The 17,030-nt window shown below is 48.1% G+C and overlaps 1 protein-coding gene and 1 long non-coding RNA gene across 3 annotated transcripts in view; one reads left to right on the forward strand and one right to left on the reverse strand.

Moving 5' to 3' along the window:
- Positions 1 to 17,030, reverse strand: part of LOC310850607 — a 168,967-nt gene that overhangs the window by 82,097 nt on the left and 69,840 nt on the right. The window lies entirely within an intron of this gene.
- Positions 4,263 to 17,030, forward strand: part of SNTB2 (syntrophin beta 2) — a 33,968-nt gene continuing 21,200 nt past the window's right edge. The window contains exons 1-2 of one of the 2 annotated variants that reach the window (XM_083752156.1): positions 4,263 to 4,481; positions 4,571 to 4,980. In XM_083752156.1, the coding sequence (XP_083608282.1) occupies positions 4,611 to 4,980 (370 nt within the window). In that variant the 5' untranslated portion in view covers positions 4,263 to 4,481; positions 4,571 to 4,610. Of the gene's footprint in view, positions 4,981 to 17,030 lie in introns of both variants that reach the window. The other variant, XM_083752155.1, reaches the window with a different exon arrangement.

Genomic DNA, 17,030 nt, shown 5'->3' on the forward strand with positions numbered 1-17,030 from the left:
AATAAAGACAATTCCATACGTTCACAAATATGTGGGGTTTTTTTCAAATAATGGGGGGAAGGCCTAGTTAATAAATAAAAATGAGGCCAATACAAAGGTCTATTAGAGCAGCTCCTGTAACAAATTTACAAAATCATTTATGGTCTGTTGTGCTTGACTCTCCCGATGAAAGCCCTTTTGAAACAAGTTGGTATTGTTCCCATTTTATAGATGGGGGACTTGAAGCTTTGAGAGTACAAGTTACCCAATGCTGTGGCAAAGGGTGGGCCTTAAGCCCAGACTGGACCATGTAAAGTCTAAATCTTCACTGAGATAGCCATTTTGCTTAACAAGAGACATTGTGTGGCTTTTACACTGTTTGGAAGCCATGCCTTGTTATCTCAGCAGGTCCAGGGTTATTTGCTTTCTTCAAATATTCCAGGTGCAGGTACCAATATTGAATGTATATTCGACAGTTGAACACTGGGCCCCCTACAGAGCTCTGCCTCAGGCCGAAGTTGTGTTCTGACTTAAGACTTGGCACTGTTTGTTCCACCCAGACTCGAAGGAGCAGGTGGAGGCAGGCTGCTTAGCTTAACTCGGGCAAGGCAGAAGATTTGGCTATTCCTGCAACGGACATCCCTTCCTGTCCCCAAGGTGCTGGAGCCGCAAAGAGTTTATTCCGTAACAGAGATGTCCTCAGGAGTCCGGGATCACTGCTGATTACGTCTGCTCATGTCAAAAATAGCCTTCCACAGCCCAAGGATCAGCGGCAAAGCCTCAACATCAAGAAGGACTCTGGGCCACGCGAGGGCTTCGCTCCCTTCGTGGGAACCTACAGCCAAATTAACGCCAAGCACTTGGGGCTACAGTTGAACCAAATCCGTCTGTCTCAACCTGCTAGAAATCTTAGCTGCAGGCCTGCCTTATTGGGCCTGTGTAATAAGCTTGCAAAATCCTCTTTTAATCCAGGCTGCCTTTTCCTCAAGCGAAACGGGGGTGATGCAAGTTGAAATTGCTCTGAAGGAAATGCAACCTGACAAAAGGCTTGTGCCCATGTGGAGCAGCTCCCACTGGGGATTTAACAAGTCCCTGGAGGGAGCAGAGCAGGCCTGGATTCCCCAACCTGGTGCCCTCCAGATGTTTGGGTCTACCACTGGCTAGGGCTGATGGGAGTTGTAGTCCCATAAATCTGAAGGCACCAGGATGTGGGAAGCCGGCCTAAACTTCAGCCCTGCTTAGTGTTCCAGTAGAGAAGAAGAGTTTGGATTTGATATCCCACTTTATTACTACCCGAAGGAGTCTCAAAACGGTTAACATTCTCCTTTCCCTTCCTCCCCCACAACGAACACTCTGTGAGGTGAGTGGGGCTGAGAGACTTCAGATAAGTGTGACTAGCCCAATGTCACCCAGCAGCTGCGTGTGGAGGAGCGGAGACGTGAACCCGGTTTCCCAGATTACGAGTCTACCACTCTTAACCACTACACCAGGTCACAGGCTCACAGAGCTTTTAATGTAGTGGTCTCTAACCTGGAATAGCTCCCACCACAGCAGGCTCAATCCAGTTGTTCAATTCAGACAGCCTCTTTGTGATTCCAGGCCATTCTTTTCATAGTTAGTGGTCAGTCCTGTTGCTTGCACCCTTGATCAGTGATTGGGCATTGGGCACTGGATTTCCCCTCTTGATGGACCACCTTCCCAAGCTGATGAGCCCCATCTGCCCCTCCCCTCTACAGCCCATGCAGAAATTGCCTTCTTGACCATTGTGTCTACAATTGGTCTCATCTGCTCAGTCCACCAGAGCCTGCTTTTGCACACAGGGGAAGAGCCTAATTCACTGAGGGTTTGAGACCCATGGGCTACCCTCACCTGGTTTAGCTGGTCAGTTGAAGCTGTTTCCCAGTGTGTGGCCACTGTCACATGTTGACAGCTTCTAGGAGCCACAGGTGAGAGCTGAGTGCAAGGTGGGCAAACTACCCCAAACAAAAGTGGGCAAACTACTCCAGAAGGAGCATGACGTGTCCCCCACCAGAGGTATTACCCCTCTCCTAACACCTCATTCACCCCTGGAGATAAGTAGTAAAGAGAACAGAAAAATGGGAGAGGAGCATGCAGTGGAGGGTAAAGAAGCCTAACAAAGTTCTGATTTCCCCTGTGATTTCTACTTCAATGCTTTTTTGAAATATCAAATGTCATTAAAACAAACTCATTTTGGAGGGGTTGCCCCTGCTTTGCTGGTGCTCTAAACATGGCTTAATCTGCCTACTTGGTGATCTAGCGCTTCTTAAATGCAGCTATAGCAATGTAAAGTTGACAGTTGAATTACACATCTGCAAATGGATGTGCTGTTAGTGGCATGTGAGAGGACATGGCAGGCACCTTGCTAGGAGTTGGGTGGCTGGAGGGATCTGCTGCCTTTGCCCTTGAGTGAAAAAAGGCTGCTGACTTAACCCTTTGGCTCCCTCTTCATGCTAATGTTGCCAGAAGCCTTTCTTTGAGGGTTTTCTTTCTTTTGCAATTTAACTTCTCTGATGAAATTGCTCTCAAGTCCTCCTGCTAGTCTCATTATTTTTTAAAACGAAAGAACTTAAACTTTTTAGTACTGTATCTTTATTCCTTTTTTTACTCGCTGCTCCCCTAAAATGATGAGCTGCAGTGTGCAGCATTTATTTTATTTCATTTAATTTATATACCACTTGATTGTAGAAAACCTCAATGAGGTTTACAGAAAGAATAAAACAGATTATTAGTAAAAGCAATTAAAAAATTCAAAAAATTAAAACCAGCAATAAACTAAAAACACACCAGCTTCTCATCATCTGGGTGGGCTTGTCTAAACAAACATGTTTTTAGCAGGGGCCCAAAAAAGTATAGTGAAGGTGCCTGCCTGGTGTCAATAGGCAGGGAGTTCCAAAGTGTAGGTGCAGCCACGCTAAAGACTGATTTATTACAGATGCAGAACAGATATTATGAGGCACTGGTAACAGAGCCAGTTTTGAAGGTAAGAGCAATTTTAGAGGGCATATATGGGGTAAGACGATCTCACAGCATTATCTACAGTCCAGGAGTAACAAAAGTGGTGCCCACCACACGTAATTGGAATGCAGCTCCCATCATTCCTGACTTTTGTTTGGGACTGATGGGATTTGTAGTCCAAACGCATTTGGAATGCCCAATTATGTTGGCTAGTACCTGTGCAGAAAACTAGTACCTGTGCAGAAGGCTTTTGCAGCCCGGACAGGAGTTTCCAGGGACTGAACCTGGAGCCTTCTGCATGCAAAGCTGATGCACTGACGCTGAGCGGCAGCTTTCCGCGCGGGACAACGGATCGGAAAAACTCACTGCACCTGAAAGTGAGCATTGGAAAGTGAATGGAGGGTGAGACAAATATTTCCTCGCCTGCGCAGGATGGCCAGGATTAGCTTCGTATTAATTCGGAGTAACTAAATCCAGAGCAATCGTCGACGAACTACTGACTCCTCCGCATCCTCCCTACTCCCCCCCCCCTCGCCAAGCGCCAGGCGGGGGCAGCCACCCGACGTCACTCTCCTTGGAGTTTGGGTCTGGGTCACGCCCTCTATTTCTCCGTGGCTGAAAAATCGGCTTAGACTTCGAGGTAGAAGGAAACAGAGGTCTTCGCTTCCGGAACTTTTAGGAAGTTTGTCTCCCCCACCTGAAGTGAGAGCCATGTAGAAAACCACAACTTTAGCCCAGGAGCAGCAAATCAAGGAGTCCCCCAGCAATGGAGAGTTCTGACCAAAAACCCGAACCAACCTCAACTCGCCTTCACCTCTAATCTGCAGTCTTTTCTCTAGACTACACTGCGGGGCTGTCGTATCCGATACATGCACCCGCCAACCTACAATGCGGTGTTTATAATACATGGTGCCACTATTAATAAAGAGCTGGACTTACTTTAGGACTATGTCACTGGTAGGGCTTTTTTTGTTTTAAAACTAAAAGATTATGGTTTTGCTGCTGCTGTTGTTTTGTCGAGCTACTGGATTTCGTCCTTAATTTTTAACTGAACTTTTAAAAAGTCTCTTCTCTAAATGCGAACCCCGATATTCCCCTATCCCGACCAGGGGTGTCGTCACTCTAACTTTTTATTTATCTCTATGGTGTGTGGAGGGGGGGCGGAGCTCCGCCTCCCGTTTCCACCAAATCCGCTTTGCCGCAGCTGCGCTCACACCGCCCGGCCTCGCCCCTTTGGGCGGGGAGAGGCGGGGTCTCCCGGGGTTCCCAATCCGCCTCCTTATAGGGGGCGGGCGGCGGGCGCGCGCGGCCCATTCTCCTCCTCCTCCTCCTCACTGCTGGAGTTGCGGCTCTTCCAGCCGCTGCTTGCTACGGCGTGAGTCCGGCGCGACTCTGGTCCGGCCATGGCAGTGTGGACGCGCGCCTGCAAGGCGGGGCTGGTGGAGGTGCTGGTGCGCGAGCGCTGGGTGCGGGCGCTTGCCGAGCTGAGCGGGGAGGCGCTGGTGCTCAGCTCCGACCCGGAGCCCGTCAACGGGCTGCCCAACGGCGCCGAGTGGGGGAGCCCCGTCGCGGCTGCAGCAGCGGCAGCATCCCGAGCGCGGAGCCCCGCGGGCAGCCCGGGCGGGCGGAGCGCAGCGGGCAGCGGCAGCCCGGAGATGCCCCCCTCGGCGTCCGGCCACCCGCCTTCCTCGCCTCCCGGCCGGCCCTTCTCCCCTCCGCCGGGGCTGCCCGGTGGCGCGTCCTGCTCCTCCTCGTCGCCTCCGGGCTCCCCTCCGAGCGGGGTTCGCCGGGTGCGGGTAGTGAAGGCAGAGGCAGGCGGGCTGGGTATTAGCATCAAGGGCGGCCGCGAGAACCGCATGCCCGTCCTCATCTCGCGCATCTTCCCGGGGCTGGCCGCCGAGCGCTGCGGCGCCCTCCGCCTGGGAGACGCCATTCTCTCCGTCAACGGTACCGACCTCCGCGACGCCACCCACGATCAGGCCGTGCAGGCGCTCAAGCGGGCCGGCAGGGAGGTCCTCCTGGAAGGTAGGCGAGGGATTCTGGTGGGATGCGCTCTGCACGCGCTCAGGGGGTGGCGCCGCTGCCGCTGCTTTTGGTGCCACCCGCTGCTTCCTGTTCCTCGAGGCCGGGGATGGGACCCAAAATAAACAAGGCGGGGGGCGGGTGGTTAGTGAGCCCTCGAAGCTCGCTTGGGGAGTACCTGTGCTTTTGCTTAAATTTGGCGCCTACCTCGCAGGGTTCTTGGGAGCACAAAATGGGCACAATTCTGAACTCTTTAAGTTGCTTGAAGGGGCAGGGTGCAAGCATTTTAAAGGGGGGGGGGTCTGAGACTTGGTGTGGATGAGAACAGCTGATTTCCTGGGAGTAAAGTTTTTCTATTCTTCCTTGGGAGCTTGTCCAGAATCGTTTCCTGCACTGCTCACTCTTCCCTCACCCAAGCTCCACGGTGTTCTCTACTCTCCAAGTCTGGCCTTCGTGGGTAACTTTGCCCAGGCAATGTTTCTTTCCATGCCTCAACTCCCTGCCCCGAACATTGTCCCTGGGTTCATCTGCCTTGGTCCCGACATCAAAATGATCCAACTCTCTCCGTTGGCAAGCCCCTTGGTGTAAGCAGGTGTTTTCTCAGTGTGGGATGGGCTTGTTTGGACTGATCCGTTGACACTCGCTTTTACTGTATATTCATGAGCCCAGACTTGGTCCCTAGGCGTGGAAACAGTTTGCAGGTCTGGTTCTGCAGGAGTCATAACCAGTAAGGGTGGAGCTGCTTTGCAAAGCCTGGAGCACTGTGTGTGGTCCTGGGGGTTGTCTGACTATTTGGTTAGGAGCTAAAATAAAATAGCAAATCCCTGGTCTACTTGTCTCCACTTTCCTTTTTTTGCCCTTGACACTAGCACATGATGCACTATTGGAAAACTTTTGGATTAGTGTGGCCCAAGAGGTCAGTCACTGGAAACTGAAGCATGGAAGGCAGCAGCGTCATGGAAGTTAACAGTTCATAATGATTAAGGTTGGGCAGTTAACTAGTCGAATATGCATCAAGTATTTCTAAAGCATAACTTTAATAGAACAAAAGCAATAGAGCCAGTCTGATACTTAATTACAAAAGCAAATTAGCAAATGGTGATGGTGAATTAATTTAACTTTTAAAAGAAATTGTAGTGGATTATTTTAACTTTAACGGTGTAAGTTTTCTATAAAAGGTAAAGGTACCCCTGCCCGTACGGGCCAGTCTTGACAGACTCTGGGGTTGTGCGCCCATCTCACTTAAGAGGCCGGGGGCCAGCGCTGTCCGGAGACACTTCCGGGTCACGTGGCCAGCGTGACATCGCTGCTCTGGCGAGCCAGAGCCGCACACGGAAACGCCGTTTACCTTCCCGCTGGTAAGCGGTCCCTATTTATCTACTTGCACCCGGAGGTGCTTTCGAACTGCTAGGTTGGCAGGCGCTGGGACCGAGCAGCGGGAGCGCACCCCGCTGCAGGGATTCGAACCGCCGACCTTTCGATCGGCAAGTCCTAGGCGCTGAGGCTTTAACCCACAGCGCCACCTGCGTCCCAAGTTTTCTATAAACATGAATTATTTGTCAAAAGGATTTTTATGCTAGTTTACCAGAGTCAGCCTATAGTTACATGAAAGTTTTCAATGCAGAGCAGCAATTAAAAACATTTTAAAAGTCACTTTTACTGAATTGGCAACTGGTCATTTCTTCAAGTGTTGTGGCTTTTTTGTGATACTTGGCAATATCTGCTCCATTAATTTGCCTGTGTGCTAACTCTAGGAAGACAGTGTGAAGGAAATGTGAGTGCGCAGTAATGGTTGGATTTCATAGGAATGCAGGGCAACTAGGCTTTTAAAACCTGAAGGGAAGAGATGGTGGACTTCCAGCTGGCAAGCAGTGTAGTCAAACTCTGAAAGAGGCTTGCTTGGAAAGCAGCATCAGTTGAGAATGCCCGTCCATAATCATTTTAGCTGCCTGGTTTGTCGGACCTGTAGACAGGCTGTCATTTATGTGCTTTTTTGATGCGATAGTACAGTTAATTTAACCTCAGGATAAGTTCTTTCTGGGGCGGGGGGAGCTCTTGGGGAAGTCGATTGAGTGCATACAGTTACGAAAACTTGGGGATATTTTTAAAGTGTCTTTAATCATTATGCTGCCTTAGTGGTTAAGAAGAAATGACAGCACAGGCTCCCTGCTTATGCCGGGGTGTGATTCTGTCACTTGGAATGTGTATTTTGGAAATGTGAAGTGGAGGGGGAGAAGGTTTGCAGATGACTGACTGTGCCAGTCAGTGGGAAGTGCTGCCGCCACCTTCTGTGCCAGTGTAAACAGTCGTGTTTTTAAGTGCCCTTCGTTAAGGAAAAACTGGTGGGAGGAGAGTGTTGCTCCCAAGCTTTGGTTCTCAGCAGTGGGGGAGGGTGTGTGTTTTACTTCTTGTATCCAGCCCCTGTACATCTGCACCTTTTGTTTGGTCTGTGGCTGGGACCTCAGACCACACAATGGAGGTCAGAATATACAGTACGTATACTAGTGTGGGTTGGTTAGCAAATGTCACTGGGATTGGGTGTCCATCCCGGGCTGAGCAAAGCCAGTTTTAAATTCCCTCTCATGCCTGAATCTCCATGGGTGACCTCAGTCTAACCTACATTGCAGGTTTGTGAAGGAGGTGGGCAGGCCACATGTGTCCCTTTAGAGGAGCAGGGCCTTTTGTGTTGTGGCACAGCAGATGTGAAATTCCTTCCCCATATACATCCAGCTGCCCCTACACTATCTATTGTTAAGCACCAGATTAAAACGCATCAGTTTTTCTCCCAGGCTTATGGTTTTAACTGATTGCTGCTGGGTTGCCTAAAATTCTGATTTCTTGATATTTTGCTTTGCTACTTGTTCTATATTGTTGTTTTTGTGGTTCTCGGGGTGGTTTAACAATCCTTCTTCTCAGGCAACGTTTGACAACCGTAGCTCTGTGAGGCGAATAGGGGTCTCCTACCAACTCTCAATGCTCTTAACAAGCTACAGTTTCCAGGATTCTCTGGAGGAAGCTATGACTGCTTAAAATGGTATAATATTGCTTTAAATATATAGAAGGGACCTCATTGATCCTGTTTGTACATAACACTATGTCAAAGCATGGCTTAGTGCAAATGAACAAAGCGTGGGCTTTCAGAGAGGAGCCTACGATCATTTTGCTTCTGTCTGGTCATTTTGCTGCTGTGCTAAGATGAGCCACAGTTTGACTTCAGTGTCATCTGAACCTGGGCTTGTGGTTTAGCTCTCTCCAGAGAAACCACTAACTGAAACCAAGGTTTGTATTCGGGTTTACAGCTCCAATGCTCCATAGTAAACATGCCTTCTGATGAGGCTGTAAGGACATTAGAGCTCTGGTCCCAGTTCAAAGCTCTGCCTGGGCCTCATCACCATCCATTTATGGTGCTGGTCCTGGGCCTCAGCTGCTTCTGTGTTCCTACTTCTGTGTTTCTGCCATTTCCATTTTCACAGCTGAAAGGTGTGTAGGCTTGGAACAAGCTGTGTTTCTTCCAGAGATACCCCATGCTGTGTGTTTCCTTTCCCAGAGAATATGCAAAAGCAGAATTTTGCAGGAAATGTTCAGAAGGCTTCTCCGAGCAGAGACTTTTCCTTGTTGCTTAATTTTAGCCTCATTAGAATTGACAACATCTAGGCTAAAATTAAATTGGAGGAAGAAAGGTAAATCTTAAACCTTATCCAAAATCATGGCATGCAAAATCTGTCTATGTTGATGCTGCCAAATGGCTGAAAGAGACTGAGATAGAGTTCCTATAGGCTGAGGGAAGTGGACCAGCTACAGCAGGCATAGGCAAACCCAGCCCTCCAGATGTCTGGGACTACAATTCCCATCATCCCTGACCACTGGTCCTGTTAGCTAGGGATGATGGGAGTTGTAGTCCCAAAACACCTGGAGGGCCAAGTTTGCCTATGCCTGAGCTATAGCCCTAGGCCACAAACATATAATTACTTTCTGGTTGTAACCCACAAGCTCTACCAGCATCCAGCCAGATGAAAAGGATCTGCATTGCTTTCCAGCACTGATAGTGCTTAGTTTTTGAAGCCTGAGGTCCAGATTCCAGCCAGGCAAAGGCTCTTAAGGGCACAGAGCAGTGCTAGTGTGGGGGCATGACCTAGGAAGAATCCTGAGGGCCACCTAGAGACATGGAGGGCCACATTCAGCCTGTGGGGAAGAGATTCTGAGCGGGTTTTGCCTCCCAGAAAGGAAGCATATAGATACTGCTTTGGCCAGGAACTTTGTGTCACCCTTAAGTGACACTTGAAGCTCCTGAGAGCTATTTAAAAATACCTCCGGATGTAGGAGGGACCGGACAGCTAAAAACCTGGCAAGAGTTCTAACCTTGTGGCAATCCCAAATTTGAGAATCCATTTCGGAAAAGAAGGGTGTGACTGCAACAAGGAAGTTGGTTGGCCTACCAGTGTTTACAGGGTTGGATAAAGCCTGGTTGAAGTGGGAGGGATGCTCTAGCTGCGACTGCAGGAGATTGTGAGATGGGGCTTTGTCTTCTTGTGCCAAAAAGTGCTGTGAGGTTGGAGCCTGACCCACCAGTGTCCCAGCTCTCCTCTCCTAGCCCCACTGGTGCCAGATTGAACAGCTGCTTTGGCTTTTGCTGAGTCAAATGCAGCTTTCCCTTCTCTCTTGATGAGTGGATATGAGTCGACCTTAGTGTTCTCCTGGGAGCAAAGGGTTAGTTGTGGGCTGTTATCTTTTTGGGGTGGGGGAGCTTGGAACAAACAGTCCCTCAGCTTCTGTCCTTGTCCCAGAACTGACTTAGAAAGAAAAGTGGCTTCCTCAGCTAAATCTCATCCAGCTATCTCCAACCTGACGCCCTCCAGTTTTTTTGGACTACAATTCCCTTTAGCCTCAGCCATCATAACCGTATGATGCTGGGGCTGCTGGGAGTTGTAGTCTATTTGGAAGGCACCAGGTTTGGGGAGGCTTCACTATTGTCCCTACTTAGAAATTACCTCCAGGGCTCCCAGACCAGTGTCTGGCATCCAACATCAGCAATGGAGGCTTTTTCTAAGCCGGGGTAGGCAACCTAAGGCCCGTGGGCCGGATGCAGCCCAATCGCCTTCTCAATCTGGCCCATGGACGGTCCGGGAATCAGCATGTTTTTACATGAGTAGAATGTGTCCTTTTATTTAAAGATGCATCTCTGGGTTATTTGTGGGGCGTAGGAATTCGTTTATATTTTTTTCAAAATATAGTCTGGTCCACCACATGGTCTGAAGGACGGTAGACCGGCCCATGACTGGAAAAGGTTGCTATCGCCAGAACCCCTCCAGCTCCTTTCTCCCTTTTATGCTCCATAGAAGCATCTGGTCTTCATCCTATGCAAATAGAACCAAAGGGCTGGGTTGGGCAGAGCACTAGCTGGGACTAAGGCTTCATTGGTTAGACCAAATAACAGCACCCTGGATCTACCTTTATCCTGTTCAGAATTTCCTCCAGGGCCTTTTCCATCTTCCTCAGCACTGCCTTGCTCTCCACTAACTTTCTTAAATACATCCTGGGTTAATTAGATTTCAGAAGTCCAACTCTGTGTCCTCTGGCCATCCCTCCAGCATGCTTGAGTATTTGTCTTGTTATTTTTCCAAACCCTCCTTGCCTCTTGACCCTAAATACAACCACTCTCTGGAGGCTACTTTAAGCTCCCAGCTCTTAATCTCTTGTGATATTTACATATTTTGCCTTCTGGCACGGAATAATCAGGTTGCACTTTTCATTCCCAAGGTTCCTTCCCAGCCCACCCCCCCACCCCCCGCCGCCCTCTGGGTGGGTGGAATAACACTCTTCAGCTATTGCACTTCACAATGGGATGTCCTTCTCAGGCTATTTTTTGCTGCTGCTTGAAAAGTTGGTCAGCTGTTCCTGCAACCATTTCCTGAAACTATCAGTCGCCTGCCTCTGGAGTCTTTGCTCTGGCATGGAGCATTTCAGCTTTGGTGAAGAGGGGAACATTTAACTTTGTGACCTTGTTAGAAAGCAACTTCTGGACCAGTGTGCTAGTTGGTCCACATCTGGTAGCCAGCTGTGTAGCTCATTTTAACCGCTGAGGCAGCACTGCTTTCTACTCAGTTTGAATTGTGCACAGAGGAAATGGACTTCCCTCTCCCCTCTCCCCCATCTGGGTTCCCTAGTTTGCATTCAGCCACCCATCCTCAGAAAAGGAGAGGAGCAGATTAAAGGTGGAGGGGGATGAGTGTAATCCTGGGATAAGCCCTCTGCCTCCAGGAGGCTAATATTAAACACTCGGTCTCCCTGCTGTGGCTCTCTCCAGCCTTGCCCTGGCTGCTAAGCTGTTTGACCAAAGAGAACTGTGTGCTGGCGATTGGTGAAGCTCAGGTTAACCAGATCAGGCTTCCTTTCCCCCCCATTGACTCTTCCTTCTTGACATACTGACTTCTGTCATTGGCTTGCCTCTGTCGAATGTATATCTCGCTGCCTGCCCCGTGGGACATTAAATGCCAAGATAGATAGGAAGGGCAAGCCAGCAGCTGCATGAGGATTACCCTTTAATACACCCTTGGGCACGAGCTGCGTGATTTAGCAGAGCAGCCAAATGCCAGGCGCTGAGTGGGCACAGTGTTCTTCCTGTCAAGCTTCCTTCTAACATCTTTGCCCACCTTGAGCTCTCCTAGTATCACACTGGGGAGAGAGATGGGGATGTGGCTACAGCTTGGCTGCAGAGCATGTTTCCAAAACTTGATTAAGGTGGGTGTGGGTGTAGAAATGGTGGTCCATAACTATACAATGCTTGGGCATCCTCTTCTCACACATAGTCTTCTAGCTGGGAGGCTGCTGAGAGCAATGGATAGGACTTGAGACTTTGCAGAAAGTTGTCATGTAGAGCCCGGGGGCCCAAACAGATGTAAGGTAGAAGGGGAGACTCTCCTGGTGTTTTGGGTCTTAGTTTTTAAAATTATTAGTTTAAATACACCGGGTGTGGACCTTTCTTTCCCCCCCACAAGCTGTTTTGAGGTCTGCTGGGATGAAATTCAGACATGAAAACCATACCAGACAGACCCTGCTTAACTTTGCAAATGTGCTAGCAGTTTTATTGCTGCGGTGCTCTGATATAGGTACATCCCACCGCCACACTCCCAGTGGTGCATAGCTTTTTATGGAGATGGGAGAGGGGTGCTATATTGATCTCAGAAAACAACATGGCACAGGCAGAAGGTTCAAGATGCACATTCTCAATTGTCATTGGAGCCCTTGCAGCTCCATTAAAGCATTAACACTCCATGGTTAAAAGTCTGGAGGATTTGCTGCTGGCTTCCGTGCAGCACTCCTGTTTGGGCTCCTAGAAGAGGAAGCCTTTGTGCTTCTGCAAGAGGAGAAGGGGCTTGGTTCCAAGTGTGTCCGGTGCCCTCCTTAAAGCAACTGACATTCTCCTTGCATTATGAAGGCGCTGAATGGGCCCCTCAGTGGGGGCTGCATGGTCCTCTTAAGCAAGCTGGCATCACCCAAAAGGTTGGGAGCAAGAGCCAGGGAGAAGGGGAGGCAGCTGGGCAAACACGCCACCTCCCTCTTGCAAAGACGGTGGGAAAGTCTGTACTGGAGCCAAAACCCTCCACCTCGAAACAAAGCCAATGATTCTGCTTCACGGTCTCCGAATGTGGCCGCGGCCTGTTTTCCGTTAGTTGCGCACATTGTCTATTGTGCCCAGGCGGGCCTGGAAAGAGCGTGGCATACTTAGCTGCTGTTTAATGGGGCTTTCATGAGCTTTGCTGGAAGAGACTTCGGAGTGAATGAGACATTTATGGCTCCTTTGAATTGCCACTAACCGGACATAAACAGTTGTGTTGTCTTTTGCTGCCTGCTGTTTGCTTTCCCCCCCCCCTCTGTCTTAATTTATTGTGAGCTGATGGGTGTTCCCAGGCTGAAATTAGTTTCATAACTTTCCCTAAAGAGTATATTGGATGCTGCAGTTGGACTGTGGGCTTGTCTGCTGTTTGACTCAAGAGCAAGCACTCCAGAGCAGGCAGCTGGCTGTTGTGGATTCAGCTGTATTTCTGGCATAAAATCTGCTTGTTCTGAATTTGCTGGTGAAGAGTGTTGCAGGAGGAGAGTTCCTCCACACCCTGCCGAAACCAGGACTACTCAGGAGACTGTGTCTTTAATGTTTCCTCTGCTTTCTTGCCTTTTAGGGCTAAAAATTTATTTGGACTTGGCACTGTGGCTGTTTAGAATTGAGAGACCTGAAACATCTGGGCTTTTCAGAGGCTCACTGGAGGCACCTCCTCTCTGCTGGAACACAGGTTGTCTTCCTTTGAGATCTTGCAAGCTGCATTTCCAAAATAGAGACAGATGTGTATGTACATTAAATGGTCACCTCTTTGACTTCTTGTTTAACAGGACTGTCATTTGGACCAGCTGGTTTGGCCCTTTATAGCACTTGTGTATGAACCTCTTTATAAAACGCATGGCTTGGCCTAGCAGCACAAACCAAAGGCATTGGGATGACTAACATCCCTGGAAAGGGCTGGACCTGGCACTTGTTGTGTGGATTGTGGAGGTTACTAAATCCTCCTGCACTTCAGTATACAGTCTGTTTAATTTACTTTCTGTAGTACCCTTTGCCGCCCTCGCTGCAGCTAATGGAAACTGTAGTCCAAACATTTCAAGGGCACCAGGTTGGGGAACACTACTTTGGAAGATTGCCTCCTGACCTGAGAAGGAATTCTGCAAGGGTTGTGAAGCATCTCACTACTGGATAGTTCAGATTCTGCTTGCAACTAGAGAAGAAGGGGTGGTGGTGCTGTGATGGCAGCACCATGCAGTGAACATTTCTGCAAAACAAATCAAAAAGCCACGGTGGAATCAGTTGGCCCTTTATTTGGACCGACTAAAATGCAGCAAAGGAGTGAGCAAGAAAAACAGGAAGGCAGCTGATGGGCTGGGTGGGAGAGGGTGGAGGCAAAGGCTGCATCTGGCATGGAAACCCAAAAGCCTCTAGTTGGAGACTGTATTAAGATGAAGGTGTCAAGCAGGCACAGTTAGATCAGAGTCTGCCAGAAGTACTACAGATCTCATCTCAGTACTTCCTGGCATTTTCCATGGCCTTAAGGTATTTCCGTACAGAAGTTTCAAGGGAGGATGAATGGTATCATCAGCACCCACAAATCCACTAAATATATATGCTGCATAAGAAGATAAGAAGAGTCTTTTCACAAGGAGCATTGACAGTGAGCGGCATTGGGTATTATTTCCCCTCCAACTTTATACACACACACACACACGATAGTGTAGAATTCAAAGCTCTGCTTTTTTCCTTTTTTCGGAAATATTTTTATTAGATTTTACAAATAGAAAGTTATATATTAAAACCCCCCAATATATATCCATAAACAGAGATTATTCTGAATCTCAGGACCTCCCCCCACCCCTTCCATGAGGTCCCATATTAAACATTTAAAACTGCATATTCTTCCAAATTCTATTATCAATCCATATTATCCATGGTAATTATTACACTACAAGTGAAATCAAAATCCTGCCAATGTTTCCATCTGCTTACAGTGTTCTCCTATATAACTTGTAGATTTTCCGCATTCTTTTATAAAGTTTTTGTCCTCTTGGTTTCTGAGTTTTCCAGTTAGTTTTGTCATTTCAGCATAGTCCATCAGCTTGGTTTGCCATTCCTCTCTGGTAGGACCTTGTCTTCTTTCCATCTCTGGGCTAGTAGCATCCGGGCGGCTGTTCCATACCTAAAAAGTCTTTTCTGCTCCTTTGGGATGTCGGTACCTGTAATTCCTAATAAGAAAGCTTCTCGTTTTTTTAAACAAAAGTTATTTTTTTTAAAATTTCCTATTTCGTTATATATCATCTCCCAGAAAGCTTTTAGCACCTTACAAGTCCACCACATGTGATAAAACATACCTACTTTTTATTTACATTTTCAGCAGATATTTGAACTTGTCCTATACATTTTTGCTATTTTTGTAGGAGTTAAATACCACCTTCCCTCTCCAACCTTTAGCAGTACTGTAGCTAAAAACATAACAATAGCTGAATCGGGCCAAAGGAGCCCATCTAGTCTGGCATCCTCAGTGACCAGCCAGATGCCCCCATGGGAAGCTCACAAGCAGGCCCTGAACACAACAGCAGCACTTTCCCCATTTGTGATTGCCAGCAACTGGAATTCAGGGATATAATGCTTCTGACAGGGGAAGTAAACTAGACCCATCCTGTAAACTTCTCTGACCCTCTTTTAAAATTGGATGCCATCGCTGCCTCTTGTGGGAGCAAATTCCATAGTTTTAACTATCTGCTGCATGAGGAGGCTGTAGTCGAGCGATAAAGCATCTGCAGAAGTGCTGGGATCAGTCCCCAACACCTCCGGTTTAAAAGCAGCAGGTGAAGGGGAAAAACCCTGACGGGGCACCTGCTGGTCAGTGTAGGCAGTGTTGGGCTAGATGGACAAATTACTTGCCCTGCCCTTGTGTGTTCTGCCTCTGCGGAGTTGGCTTATGTTTCAAGCTTTTGCCCTTCAGCATGTCTTGGGTATTCTGAAGGGGGAAGGATTTGGGCCAGCCCACCAGTCTTGTACAGCTGAGAAATGGAGCCACTTCCTTCCACCGCCTAGATAGGTCAGACCTCATTCAAACTGCAAGCCGATCCCTGTTATGCCAAACCTGTTCTCATACTTTATTAGGGATCACTTTACATTTGCAAGAGCAAAAATGAAGGTGGCATTTCCTTTTGCTGGATTTGTACTGGAGGCTGACCAAAAAAGTTGTTTGATGTGGAGGGAGGGGCAGAATGTGGGGTGCCAAGGTGCTACCCAGCCAGTTTGGGCAGCTTCCTGTTCTGGCAGCAGCATCTCAGTGACTGGCCATAGGTCAACCCAGGCTCTGCCTCTTCCCCTCCGATGGTCTGTGCATTCCACCTGCCGCCTTCCTCTGCTTGAATGAAACAACCTCTTCCCTGCTTATGTTACCTGTGTGTCCGTATGGACTCGGGAGGGAAAAGGTGACTGAGTAAAGCAGGTCTCTTTCTTTACTAAGGAAATTTTTAATAGAACCTTTGCTTGCCCCAAAATAATTTAATTTTTATTGATAATTAAAAGTGGCTTTTCTTTCCATGATATGCATATTTGTTTATTCAGAGGATTCCGTTTATGGAGCGGAAGATTCTTCTTGTTAAATTTATCACCATAAAAATTCATGGAATAGTGGGGTTTGGAGAGTTTTCTTCCAATACTATTTAATATATTGTGCATTAAATATGTCCCAAAGGCACTCTTCTTATACATCAAAATGTATTGGTGGAATATGCCCACATACAGTCTTAAGATAATACATTTTTGTGCAGATCTGAATTATTTTTAGCAGTTTTTTTAGATGCTTCTGATGAAAAGTTGATACATTCAAAAATGCATTCAGCATAACAATATAGCAATCTGGAGTCCTTTTCAAAATAACAGCTACTTTTCACAGGATCCCCTTGTGAGCTTCTCTTTTTATTTTGTATGGAACTGGTCTGCTGGTCCTTCTTTTTCATTGTGCTGTGATCCCCTTTTATCATTTAATGCAATCTCCCCCAATCTGGCACCCTTCTAATGTTATGGACTACAACTCCTATCAGCCCCAGGTACCACGGTCATGCTGTGCTAAATGGGCCCGATGGGAGTTGTCATCCAAATCTTCTGGAGGGCACCAGTTGGGAGAGGCTGATTTAATGACATTGTTTTTGCAAAGAGGGTGTGGTGTGTGGACCTCTATTCCTGTGCGGGGCCCATTCCAGGTTCCCTCTAGCCATCATGGAGATAGGGGAGAGATTTCCTTTCCAGAAAAGCCACGAAAGGCAGCAACAAGCTCTCATATATGAAAGTGAATATTGACTAATTTGTGAGAGCTAAATGCCTGCCTGCCTGAGGATTGTTTTTCTGTTGTCCATCCTCTGGCCTTGGAAAGAAGCTTTTGTTTTCTCTGCTGCTCCTGGAGACGTTTAGCCAATAAATCTTTGATCAGGCATTTGATCAGGCAAAGAGAGCCCCAGAGTGTTGAGCCTGCTTCATTCAC

Source organism: Podarcis gaigeae, assembly GCF_964106915.1.
Source record: "Podarcis gaigeae genome assembly, chromosome: 8".
NCBI classification, from domain to species: domain Eukaryota; kingdom Metazoa; phylum Chordata; class Lepidosauria; order Squamata; family Lacertidae; genus Podarcis; species Podarcis gaigeae.